This window comes from Cimex lectularius, unplaced genomic scaffold (assembly GCF_000648675.2).
Source record: "Cimex lectularius strain Harlan isolate CLEC.00 unplaced genomic scaffold, Clec_2.1 scaffold11, whole genome shotgun sequence".
Taxonomy (NCBI): Eukaryota; Metazoa; Arthropoda; class Insecta; order Hemiptera; family Cimicidae; genus Cimex; species Cimex lectularius.
Window position 1 is genome coordinate 236,102 of NW_019392673.1, and position 13,633 is coordinate 249,734.

The 13,633-nt window shown below is 32.7% G+C and overlaps 2 protein-coding genes across 9 annotated transcripts in view; one reads left to right on the forward strand and one right to left on the reverse strand.

Annotated features, from left to right (window-relative positions):
• LOC106669372 overlaps nucleotides 1-9,568 on the reverse strand; it is a 24,984-nt gene extending 15,416 nt beyond the window's left edge. For 4 of the 8 annotated variants that reach the window (XM_014398809.2, XM_014398805.2, XM_014398807.2 and 1 more), the window contains exons 1-6: nucleotides 9,183-9,568; nucleotides 9,002-9,082; nucleotides 8,765-8,935; nucleotides 3,519-3,703; nucleotides 3,405-3,459; nucleotides 363-650 (exon numbers count right to left, since the gene is read on the reverse strand). In XM_014398809.2, the coding sequence (XP_014254295.1) occupies nucleotides 363-650; nucleotides 3,405-3,459; nucleotides 3,519-3,703; nucleotides 8,765-8,935; nucleotides 9,002-9,044 (742 nt within the window). In that variant the 5' untranslated portion in view covers nucleotides 9,045-9,082; nucleotides 9,183-9,568. The remainder of the gene's footprint in view (nucleotides 1-362; nucleotides 651-3,404; nucleotides 3,460-3,518; nucleotides 3,704-8,764; nucleotides 8,936-9,001; nucleotides 9,083-9,182) is intronic. The other 4 variants (XM_014398810.2, XM_014398806.2, XM_014398804.2 and 1 more) reach the window with 3 other exon arrangements.
• Nucleotides 9,314-13,633, forward strand: part of LOC106669442 (glutathione hydrolase 1 proenzyme-like) — a 46,898-nt gene continuing 42,578 nt past the window's right edge. Inside the window, exon 1 of the mRNA XM_024225413.1 lies at nucleotides 9,314-9,403. The gene's annotated coding sequence lies outside the window, so the exon portion shown is untranslated. The remainder of the gene's footprint in view (nucleotides 9,404-13,633) is intronic.

Consider the following 13,633-nt stretch of genomic DNA (forward strand, 5'->3'; position numbering starts at 1 on the left):
ATGTTGTGTTTTACTATTAGATAGGAGCATCTAGGTAGTTTAAGAATTATCGATGACAATTGACAAGGAAATATAGTTGACCACTAAAAAAAATTGTTTTTCCTAAAAAAACTATATTTTTATATTAAATATAGAGGTGAACTTCCAACAATAAAAACAAGTAAACTTTAGCAATAGAAAATTTTAAAAATTTGAGGTTTCAGGACGATGCAATGTTTTATTGTTTGCTATAGTAATAAACAGCTTACAGTGTACCGCTTATGCATAAAATTTAATACGGTCCGAATTTAAATTTGTCAGAATAATTCTAGTAATAATAAAACAAAAAACTTATATTTAATTTTAGTTATAGGCTCTACTACTTGAAATCATAGGAACGGTGACTCCTCTTTGGTTTTCGATATATCCCAAAGTTTCATTTCCCGCTCCACATATTCTGATATCACACGGCTCCGTCATCTTATCATGATCTCGGATAAAAAACACAGTTCTCGTCTTTGATCTAACCGGGCCAGGTACCACATGAGGATTCTTGTGGCAATTCCCACTTTTACACCTCGGTCTCACATGTGGCACGCATTCATTTTCTTTAGTACTTGTAATTTCTGTCTTTCTCAGAATCTGCAGTTTTGTATCCCATCCCATGTCTCCTAAAGAAAAATCTCTCTTATACTCAATACTCTTTAATTGATTTCCTTAAAATAATACGCATACTTTAAACAGTATACAAAGTTTTGACTAGTCATAAAATATTTTAAAGAATTCTTTTTTTAAATTAATTATTCATATGTAAAACTCAAAGATGACAAGTGATATTTTAATTTTTGAAAAAATGTTACGGATAATTTTTTCCTAGGGGATTCCCATCAAAGCTATAATTTGTTTATGCTGCTTATATACATTTTTTAATGACAGTGTGTTTCAAGATTGTGAAATTATTCATTACTAATTGTGACTTCATGATCATGATCTTCATAATGTACATATCAGTTCCTAAATATACACAGTAAGGCCTGGCCAGATGTTTCTCAGCAGGAAGTGATATTAGATCGAGGCAGTCTGGCGATCTAGTAGTACGCAATTTCCAGATATTGCAGTGGGTAAATTCAGTTTATTCATTGAAAATTCTTCAAACACAAAAAGTTCCCATGATCCTCGAGTACTCCTGCTGCCAGTATGCTCAGTTCTAGCAACCTTAGAACCAGGGTGTATAAAACAATTCTACAGAGTCTTGAACATTTAAATTTAGAAAGTCGGCCAATTTCAAGTATGACTGAAGAAAATTACTGTAAAGCTGGCAAGTTACATTTCACGATCATCACTGTCGAACTTTTTTTTTTTCTGGAATTTATTGCTCCCAATTGTACAAAATCACAGACTGCCAGCACGATCGCCCTTCTGCTTTTTGTTCTTTGCAGCATAGACTGAGTTCGCTCTAGCTTAAAATGCATGATTAAACAGAAATAATTTATGCAATTAAGGAAAAATTAAATATTTAAATAAGTGTTGGTATCTCCGAATTTTTCTCTCTTCTTATTAATTTCATGCACCCAACGTCGTCTTCATCTGAACTTGTACCCGATACAATAGAAAAGGAAAAATACCAGTGTTGTGAAAACGCACTATGCTCTCCAGAAGAATGTGACTAGTCTGGACAACTCACACAAAAGTATCGCTGCCCACTCAATCACTTTCTGCCATGACAGATTGCTTTCTGTCTAGCTAGGCGTGATTTTTTTAAATTTTGTATTTAAACAAAAAATTTAGTAAATTACTATTATTATTATCATTAATAATATACACAGCATAACATGCAGGACCACTTTTTTTTTAACCACCGAGGCCCAACTAAATTATTTAGGCCTAACTGCAGATTGTGAAAAAATAGGTTTTGTTTTTTATTGTAAGATGTTTAAAAAAAACAATGCATTTAATAAAATTGCTTATATTGGATTAAAATCTGGATCAATTTAATTATAGACCATGTTAATTCCTGAAATTTTACCAATTCTCAAAATCCAAAAATTGGTGTATTTTTTATTATTTTAATAACTATAAGAAACTAGTACTGGAAAGGAGGTCTACGAAATTTTGCATTTAATGGACCATTTTTTTTTAGATGCTTCGGAAATTTTAAGTTTGACACGGGTAGTTCTTTCTTCTCGTCAGCATCATTAGGCGAATCATTTTTAACTTTCCCATTTGATTCGAGCTTCCTGAGATCATTCTCAGGTTTTCCCTGATCCATTTCAGCGTTATCTCTTTCTGACTTGTCGAGTTCTTTTTTTGGAAAGTTCATACTGTCTTTGTGTGCAGCGTCGAACATTTCCTGTTTTTCGACGGCCTCGATCAAACCGGGCTCCTTCAACTCGTCGAGTTTATTAATAGACAGTATATCTTTCCTACTACGAGGCATCGACTCCATCTTGTCGGCTATCGTGTAAGTCACCTCGTCTGTTTCCAGCATCATGTCTTTCTTGGCTGACTCCAGTATGTACAAACGCTGGCTGAGCTTGTCATTCTCCTCCTTCAAGTGGAGCAGTACAATTCGATCTTGCACCCAATGTTCAGCCGCCGAGGCCAAGAATGACAGAAGCTCCTTTTCTTCCCTGTTTTGCATCTGGGATCCCTTCTTAATGTAGCCACACAACTTTTCAAAAGGGTCATTACCGAGAGTAGGCCCGTTAAAGTCGACAGTTTCAAAACCTGAAGGAGATCACTTCACATTACTACCCATATTGTAAACAAGATATTAATTTTAAAATACTACTTAATTTTAAAAATACAATTCTGGCTGATGCAATGTTTTTTTTTTCTTTCTAAAAGTAACCAAAATTTAAATATTTAAGTAACTAGCGCACAATGTTATAACCAATCAACTGTATAAAAAAGGTTTGAAAATTTTACAGTAATAATTTTGACCAGGACTAAAAACTAAGAAATAATTTCCCCTCTACATATTTCATATAAATTTTTCTTTTTTTTATCTTACATCTTTTTGTCAAAATTTACATTTATATACACAAAATTTAAAATATATCTCATTAATACAATAATACAAATTTTGAAATGCCAATCTTCATATCAGTAAGTCTGCATCACCCAGAAACCAACATCAAACATCATATATAAAAACTTTATTTACATTATTAAATGAACAAAAATAAATTAAAAAGAGATTTCAATAAATCTCAATGTTTAGTCTACGGATGAAAAAAATATGGGTAATAATGTGTAGCATACTCCGCTTTATCTGTACATAAAGCAACGTTTGACCATAAAACATAAAATGGGCGTTTGTCATAATTATTATAAACAGATTTAATAAAATAGACATTACCGAAATTAATTGTACACTAAAGTAACATTAAAAGATAAAAAAAGTTTAGGAACAAAATACTTACTAAATGTTCCCGAATTTTGAACCATCGATGTGTTACTATTGCTTCTTCGTTGAACCTGAAAGAGAATAAAAATTTAATTTACGAAAATGGAAAATTTTAAAATGCAACACTGACATGAGAAGTTATTTTGTCTTTGGATGGTACGATATTGACTTCGGGCCTACTGACCATTCCGATGCTTCCTATCGTTGAGGACGATTTGTGCTTTCCAGTCTCGACAAAGTTGAGCGTTTTAAGCAGGACTGACAGCCTGCTTTTGTCATAGTTCTCCCAGTCGATGTATTTATCATGATCTCTGACTGAAACATTTATTAATAACTAATAAAAATTTAAAATTAGCACGAAAACCCAATTTATCATGAGTTATATTTTGAGATAGGTAAATGTAGTAGAGGGTCTTAAGAAATGATGCTTTCGTGTAATGCTTCTGGTTTTTAAACTTTTGAAAGTAAAACATGTAAAAAAACTTTGTGCTTGAGGCAGAGAATTTTTGTAAACTTAAAAAAAAATTTAAAATTTGTTGCCGAGAATCCAATCCGATTACACGACATTTGAAAAATGGCAAAAAGGAGGGAAAATTCAAAAGGTGTGGTTGAGATGGGAAGTTGGTGTCCGAGTGGATCACGATAGCTCAAGTGGTAGAGCAGCAGCGTATCTAGCCGAAGATCGTAGGTTCGAATCCCACTCGTGCCATTGACTTTTTTATCTCAACTAAAAACCTTAATTAATTGTAATATATTATATTGGTCAAGCGGACCACGTGAATTAGTGGACTTAAAAAAAAAGTTCATGAATGGTCTAAAACAGGAAAATTGGCTAAACAACCTTTAAAATGTCAAAAACACTGTGCTTGAATGTTGCCAAGCTGTAGGAACCAAAATCATCATGTAGATCGAGTGGATCATACAATCATACCATGTGTTGTTCAGTAAAATTTTGAAATTTGGCTATATTGATAGAGAACAAGAATAATGATGGTCCTAGACGCTTTTGTCTGCAAATCAGACATTTGCTCAACATTATTGCACTATTCTTTATGTAAGTGCCATTTAGTACAATTTTGAAATTACACTATTCTAAATGAGCTTTTTCAAGAGAACAAGAATAAGGAGGCCAAAATGAAAAGTTGTAGTCTAATAGACATTTTCCATTGAATTTACACTATATTCATTGAGTGTTAATTTTCTCCTTCTAGTGGTCATATGGTTAAGCTTTTCCAATGGTAGAGATTTATGGTAGATATTTTTTTTTTATTAATGTATATACATTTTGAGACAATTTAAGCTTCAAGAATCAAGTCAAGGAGTCCTTCACGCACTCATTGTAAGAGAAAGTTTTTAATTTTCTGTGTAGGCTTTTTTTAAAGTGTGCAATATTAATTGTGTTCAAGAGACATGCATACAAGGTTGAAAAGCTGTACACTAAACTTTGCTAATGGAAGTTCGTATAAAGGTAAAATTCATCGAAGAACTTTACACATGGTTCTAGATGCTTTTGTCTGCAAGTCAATGAACCCAACATCCTTGCACCGATCTTAGCATATCCTTAGCAAGATTTTGAAAACAAGATTAAGCAGCTATGATGAGGCTGTGAGCTAATGTTTAATATAAAATGGAATGAGGCCTAATGTGGCTCAAAATTCATTAAATCTCTTCAAGAGAACAAGAATAAGCAAGCAAGGATGAAAAGCTGAAGGCTAATAATTGCTAATTGAATCATTTTGAGGATTTTTTTCAAGATTGTGAAGATCTTCACAATCTTGAGAGGGAAAAATATATATAAGTTGTAAATTTGAATGTAACTTACATATATAATTATTCAGAAATTGTGAGATGCGGTCTGGTGTGATGTAGGTTTCAGAAAAAAATTTTCTTTATCGTGCCAACGTTACGATCTTTATTGAGATTATCTTCAGGGCTCAAAGTGTTTGTCTTCTGTGTAATTGTGCCGTTCTTGTGTGTCATGTTGAGGGTGCAAGAATGGCACAATTACATAGAAGACAAACACTTTGAGCCCTGAAGATGACCTCAATAAAGATCGAAACGTTGGCACAATAAAGAAAATGTTTTTCTGAAACCTACATCACACCAGACCGCATCTCACAATTTCTGAATAATTATCAATTAACGGTCACTAATCACCACACATTTTTTTTTTCAATATTTCAAATGTTATTTAATATAAGACAGAACCGGCTTCGCTCAACATACATCTCACTTGCACAATTTTTAATAATTCAAAAAGACATTTTTTTTTTCAATATTGTGAAGATCTTTCTGCAATGACCAAATTACATGATCATCATCCAGCAGACCACATGAAGGAATCTCACAGTCTGTGACCACCTAGTTTGGCCACATTAAACTTTCAACCTCTAATGAGACTGTTTTGGCCTTGCAGCCTGTACAGAAAGTACAAAAATAAAATAATCAAACTACCTTTTAAGATTTTAAACTTAATTGGCTGGAAACTTTCCCTTCACCAGGATAAAAGGATATTTGGAAAAGGGAGCGAAATTTGTTACAAAATTCAAACTAAAAAACATTTATTTGAAACAGAAACTAAAAACAATTATAAACCTTGATTAGAACTAGACTAAAAATTTGGAATCAGCAAGTTAAAATAATCTCCATCTGGAATAAAACAAATCATAAAAATATTTAACTCCAATTAAAAACCAATATCTCTGTTAGAAATTTCCCAGGTGAAAAGACAAACACTGCAGCAACAATCAATCAAGCAATTTCAGTTTTATCAGTTTCCTTTGGATCCAAGAGCCAGAACAACACTCCTACCCACTCAGGATGGTTCCCACCTCATACCTCACTGCACCTTTGATCCTCGGATGGTCCTGTTGTCGCAGGGGTGTTCCGTGACAAATTATTGCATCTGTTGATTGCATGAAAAGCTGAAGGCTGCTAATAATTGCCGATTGAATTATTTTGAGATTTTTTAATATTTTGAAAACTACAAGTATAAGCAGGGTAGGATGAGACTGTAGACTAACATTTATTAATAGGCAGGCCAAAATGACATGTAATGACCAAATGACACATTCATACTCTAGCAGACCACATGAAGGAATCTCACAATAATTGCATGTGCTGTTTAGTAAAATTTTGAAATGTTGCTATATATATAATATATTGATACAATGATAATATAATTTATTGATAATATATATTGATATATTGATAATATATTGATTCTGATGATAAAGAATATGAATTTGGTCAGGCTGAAGCGCTTTGATCATATTGGTTAATTGAATAGCATAAGTTTCATAGCAATTTTGTAAAAGGAATATTTGTGAAAGAACATTACAATTTAATGATGGTCCTAGATGCTTTTGGGTTTAAATCAGTGAAAATTTGTCCAAATTTTTTGGACGTCAAGAAAATTTGTAGGCTAATATTTGTTAACTGCTATATAAATTTAAAAAAAAGGAAAAAATGAATTGTAGAGTGTAACAGATATTCGTCCTAGATACTATTGTCTGCAACAATTCACCAAACTTTCTTGCTCCTATCTGTAGCTGTATATTATCAGGAGTGCATATGAATAAAATATTTATTTCATGACAATTTATGCCTCAGCTCCTTGACTTGAGTCATTTGTCGAGCCCCAATGAAAATGGAACCAGGAGGACAAGTAAAGTCCCTTGAAATTTATTGAATCTCTTCAAGAGAATAATAATCAGGGTAGGATGAGTCTGCAGACTAATATTTATTATTAATAAGCAGGCCAAAATGATGCGTAATGACCAAATTACAGGTTCATCCTTCAGGAGACCACATGAAGGGATCTCAAAATAATTCCATGTGTTAAGTAGAATTTTAAAATTTTTCGCTATATACATTGATTTAGATAATTAAGGATACAAATTTGGTCAGGCTGAAGCTCTTTGTTCATATTGGTTAACTGAATAATATAAGATTCAAAGCCATTTTGTGTAAGGAATATTTGTGAAAGAACATTACAATTTAATGAAGGTCCGAGATGATTTTGTTTGCAACTCGGTGAACATTTGTCCAAATTTTTTGAAAATCTGTAGGCTAATATATCTTAATTGCTATATAAATTTCAAAGAAAAGGAAAAAATGAATTTTTCAAGAACTTTAGAGTGTAACAGATACTCGTACTAGATACTATTGTCTGCAACAATTCACCCAACATCCTTGCACTTATCATAGCTGCGTATAATTATCAGAAATGCATGTAAATAAAAATATGTATTTCAAAACAATTTATGCCTGAGCTACTTGACTTGAGTGATTTGTCGAGACCCAATGAAAATGGAACCTGGAGGACACATAAAGTCCCTTGAAATTCATTGAATCTTTTCAAGAGAATAATAATCAGGGTAAGATGAGTCTGCAGACTAATATTTATTAATACGCAGGCCAAAAAGATGCGTAATGACCAAATTACAGGTTCATCCTCCAGGAGACCACATGAAGGGATCTCAAAATAATTCCATGTTTAGTAGAATTTTGAAATTTAGCTAAATACATTGATTCAGATAATTACGGATACAAATTTGGTCAGGCTGAAGCTCTTTGTTCATATTGGTTAACTGAATAATATAAGTTTCAAATAATTATTCAGAAATCGTGTGATGCAGTCTGGTGTGATGTAGGTTTCAGAAAAACATTTTCTTTATCGTGCCAACGTTTCGATCTTTATTGAGATCATCTTCAGGGATCAAAGTGTTTGTCTTCTGTGTAATTGTGCCATTATTGCGTGTCATGTTGAGAGTACCCAAAGCTAAGTTTTAAAGCAATTTTGTGTAAGGAATATTTGTGAAAGAACATTACAATTTAACGAAGGTCCGAGATGCTTCTGTTTGCCAGTCGGCGAACATTTGTCCAAATTTTTCGAAAATCTGTAGGCTAATATTTGTTAAATGCTATATAAATTTCAAAGAAAAGGATAAAGAGAATTGTATGCATATAATTATCAGGAATGCATATAAATAAAAATATGCATTTTGTGGCAATTTATGTCAGCTCCTCGACTTGAATCGTCTGTCGAGACTTAATGAAAAATGGAATGAGACGGCACCTAAAATGAAATTCACTTCTCTTCAAGAGAACAAGAAAAAGCGAACAAAGATGAAAAGCTGTAGGCTAATTGAATTATATGAATATGACAGTGACATTGTAAGGAAAATATTTGAATTTTTACAGCGAATGGTGGCTTGCCCAACATCGTTGCCTCAATTCTACTGTTTTTGATAGATTTTTATCATTTTCATTGAATTCGTTATGAATGAAAAGCAAGAATCGGCTGACGGATTGGAGCTATGGGATTGTCTAGTACTGATTGTTTTAATTCTACCTGTTGTAAAATGTCCATACCTATAGAAACTAAATCAGAGAGAAGATCAAGTAGCTCGACCAGGTTGAGGCCTAAAATCTTCGAGCTGAACCTCTTCCCCTTCTTGGAGGTGTTGAGGCATTCCTTGAGGTGCGGCGAAGTCTCCAGGAAGTTCTGCGCCGCTTCTGCACACTCCTCGTCCTCCAGGTACCCTGGAAGAAGTACGATATAGAATATAAAGAATAAAAATAAAACACACCGTGGGAGGATAAACTCACCGAAAACCAGCCTGGCTACTTCGGAGGGAAGGAGCGATTCCATGCCCTGAGGCCGAAGCGTTTCACTCTTTTAAATCGGCTCTAGAAAATACATGGATTATTCTCGGTCGTCAATCCGTGGGTCGGGAAAAACAAAAGAATCAGATCCGACAAAAAAAAATGCCGTTTTGTCTCAACGAACCGGGCCTGGGGAGAGTCGGCCGGGTCAGCCGTGTCCACCGGTGTTGTTTACAAACAAAACGGGCCTTGTAAGGTCGACGAGATCTGACGTCCCGGCCGATTCCCGTTCCTCCCTTCTTCTTCCAACGAATTTGAAATTTTGATTGTGTTCTCGAATAGGAAGATTATTTTATGCATTGAACAATTTTGAATGGCTCCTGGCTGTTTGTTACATTTAGGAAGGTAATTATTACTCGACGGTTAATGTTTAAAAAAAAACGTTAAAATTCACTAATCAAATGTTTTAGATTGTCTGACATTTATTAGGTTAAATACGAATTTCTATTCTATCTCAGGCATAACCCTCTAGCCTATTTTCTACTAGATATAAATAACAATTTTAAATCTACTTGTTTTTTTTATTTTCATGTGTTTTTAAATTTTATTTAATCCCATTTTCTTCAGTTGAGAAGCTCGACCTAAGAAATCTTTACACGCCCTTAGAAAAAGATTTCTGCCAAAAATTTCCTGCCTTATAGTTTATAAGTTTAAAATTAACTATAAGCAACACGTATGTCTACCATTTGAGATTTATTTCGTATAAAATTGATTAACATTCAAACTAAATTTGGTTCAGTTTACACGAAGGAAAACCTAGTTGAGTGACAAACTTTCAATTTAAAATATTTCTCATCTCGTTGGATGAATGTGTTGTATATTTTTCCTAGCAAAAATATCAGCTATTATTTATTTCTTATTATTGATTCTTAGCTGTCCTTTGTTTAAAAAGAAAACCCCAGTTGAGTCATGAGTGACTGTCACATTTGAGTGATTCATTAGTGACAGTTACCTTTCAGTAATTACTGCGTTGGTTACTGGTTCAGTTGGCTATTTTCAAAGCAAAAGAATCATCTATTAATTCATTGATTCTTAAGTGTCTTTTGTTTACAAATAAAACCCTAGTTGAGTCATGAGTGAATGTCACATTTGAGTAATTTCTCGCGTTGGTTGAATATCAGTTGGCTATTTTCAAAGCAAAAGAATCATCTATTAATTTATTGAATGTTAACTGTCTTTTGTTTACAAATAAAACCCTCGTTGAGTCATGAGTGAATGTCACATTTGAGTAATTTCTCGCGTTGGTTGAATATCAGTTGGCTACTTTATGTATATATAACACGTCTCTATTGAAATACTACTTTTTTTTGGAAACTCTTTTTAGGAAGAGAAAAAAAACGAAAAAATACAATAATTAAAATAAAATTACTCAAATGTAATATTCACTCATGACTCATGACTCAACTAGGTTTTTATTTGTAAACAAAAGACAGCTAAGAATCAATCAAATAGCTGATATTTTTCCTGGGAAAATAGTCAACTGACATTCAACCAACGTGATAATAAATTACTCAAATGTGACAGCCACTAATGACTCAATTAGGGGTTTCCTCTTATACAAAAGACAACCAGCAAGTAATAAATTTATAGCTCATATTTTTGGTATGAAAATAGCCAACTGATATTCAACCAACGCGAGAAATTACTCAAATGTGACATTCACTCATGACTCAACTAGGGTTTTATTTGTAAACAAAATACAGCTAAGAACCAATCAATTTATAGCTGATATTTTTCTTAGAAAAATAGTTAACTGACAGTCAACCAACGTGATAATAAATTACTCAAAATTTGACAGTCACTAATGACTCAACTAGGGGTTTCCTCTTAAACAAAAGACAACCAGCAAGTAATAAATTCAGAGGTCATATTTTCGCTATGAAAATAGCCAATTGACATTCAACCAACGCGAGAAATTACTCAAAGGTAACGGTCACTAATTAATCACTCAAATGTGACAGTCACTCGTGACTCAACCAGGGTTTTATTTGTAACGAAAAACAGTAATCAATAAATTAATAGATGATTTTTTTGCTATGAAAATAGACAACTGATATTTAACCAACGCGAGAAATTACTCAAATGTGACATTCACTCATGACTCAACTAGGGTTTTATTTGTAAACAAAAGACAGCTAAGAACCAATCAATTAATAGCTGATAGTTTTCCTAGGAAAATAGTCAACTGACAGTCAACCAACGTAATAATAAATTACTCAAATGTGACAGCCACTAATGACTCAACTAGGGGTTTCCTCTTAAACAAAAGACTACCAGCAAGTAATAAATTCGGAGGTCATATTTTCGGTATGAAAAAAGCCAACTGACATTCAACCAACGTAATAATAAATTACTCAAATGTGATACTAATGACTCAACTAGGGGTTTCCTCTTAAACAAAAGACAACCAGCAAGTAATAAATTCAGAGGTCATATTTTCGCTATGAGAATAGCCAACTGATATTCAACCAACGCGAGAAATTACTCAACTGCGACAGTTACTTATGACTCAACTAGGGTTTTATTTCTAACAAAAAACAGTTAAGAATCAATAAATTAATAGATGATTTTTTTGCTATGAAAATAGTCAACTTATATTCACAACCAACGCGAGAAATCACTCAAATGCGTCAGTTACTCATGGCTCAACTAAGGTTTTATTTGAAACAAAGAACAGTTAAGAATCAATAAATTAATAGATGATTTTTTCATCTATCATCATCAGGAATAGCATTAGTAATTAATATCATTGTATAAATTTATTAATTCTTAGCTGTCTTTTGTTTACAAATAAAACCCTAGTTGAGTCACATTTGAGTCATTTCTTATCACGTCGGTTTAAAAATACCTGTTGTTTACAAAGAAACGTCATTTGACCACCTTCCTACTAAATCTCCTAAAAAAGAAATTAATTTATAACTTTCTGTAAATTATAAATTTCATTATAAACTTGAGTAATTTTTATACCCATTGTTTGGAAACTCGTTTCATTACAAGGAAATGATAGTCAAGTCACTACCACATTTGAGAAATTTTTGATCACATTGGTTGACCTCATTTGACTATCTTCCTATCAAAAATATCTCCTTTAAATTTATTAATTTATAAATGTGTTCAACAAGTAAAACGTTGTTGAGTGACTGTCCCATGTTCGTAATTCCTTATCACGTTGGTTGTATGCCATTTACCATCTTGCCAGCAAAAATATTAGCCATAAACTGATTAATTCTTAACAATCTTTTGTTTACAAGAAAAACCACTTCAATTTCTGTCAGATTTGAGTAATTTCATATTACGTTAGTTGAGTGCCCTATCTTCATGCGTCCTGCAAAAATATCTAATGTCGATTTTAAATCATTTTAACGGTAACTTCATTCTGTGGCGATTCCTTTTAAATTATGCTTAGTTAAACATTTAACAATAAATCATCGAATTTTCCACTTGTTGCGATTTTCTGTTTTGGTGTAAAATTGGCTGAATTTACAAGAAAAAACTGCGTTCGACGCCTTTTAACAAACTTCCTTGCAAGGACAAAGGAAAGGATAAAATTTTGATAAATCATCAGCTTTGAAGACTGGAAGGATTTAAACATCGTTGAATAATTGTTTTATCTTTCGACATTATTTCCAAAAAATTGAGTTAACTTTTCACAAAGAAAATTTAGTTGTGGGAATATTAAGGATGTTTAAGTTATGCTAAGTAAGTCAGTTTAGTTCCTCTAAGTTTAACGATCGCAGTGGTGCTTCGGTTGGTGTTCGGTTCCATCTGACATACTTTTTCAAGTAAACCTAACAAGGAAAACCTAGTTGAGTGACTTCACATTTGAGTAATTTCATATAAATTCCATTGAATTTGGCTGACCTCAGTTCTCAAAAAGTGGAATAATTAATTTCTTTTTCGATTTTATTGTCCGTCATCTTGGCACAGTTTAAACCATGGAAAACGTACAATTTACAATTTTTTTATATTATTTGTTACATACTTCTTGAGTAACTACCCTGTAAATTTAGCGATCAACTTTCACTGTTTTTTGTGCTAATTTTTAAAAAATTTTTTTTACTTATATTGTTTTAAGTATACTTAGATTTCACGACTCGTAAAATGTGGTTGAATCACTACTACGTTTCCGTAATTTCTTATCACGTTGGTTTGATAATTGGCTTTCCAGACCAATTGTTTTGTTATTACATTTTCAGGGATTTTACAACGTATTTCTTTTTTTGCCATTTGATTAAAATCGTAAAGTAAAATATAAAAATAACAGCTGTAGACTTGATCGTTTATGATAATTGCTTTCTGATACGATGTTATTTCTGGCTTTTATAGCTTGAATAATGTTTTAAAATGGTCGAATTATTTTCTGTTACGATTAAGTATTTTTATTCCCAGTTCGTCCGAGTTTACGCCTAGAGATAGGACTATTATCTGTGTTCAGTGTCATTTCATGTTAATTGGTTTCATCACGGCTGTAAAAACTTTATTTAACTCTTACATAAACACACCATGACTTGATAGACTATTGACTATTTACTCGCACATATCAAGAGCACTGTCGATAGGTGGCCCTCGGAGGAT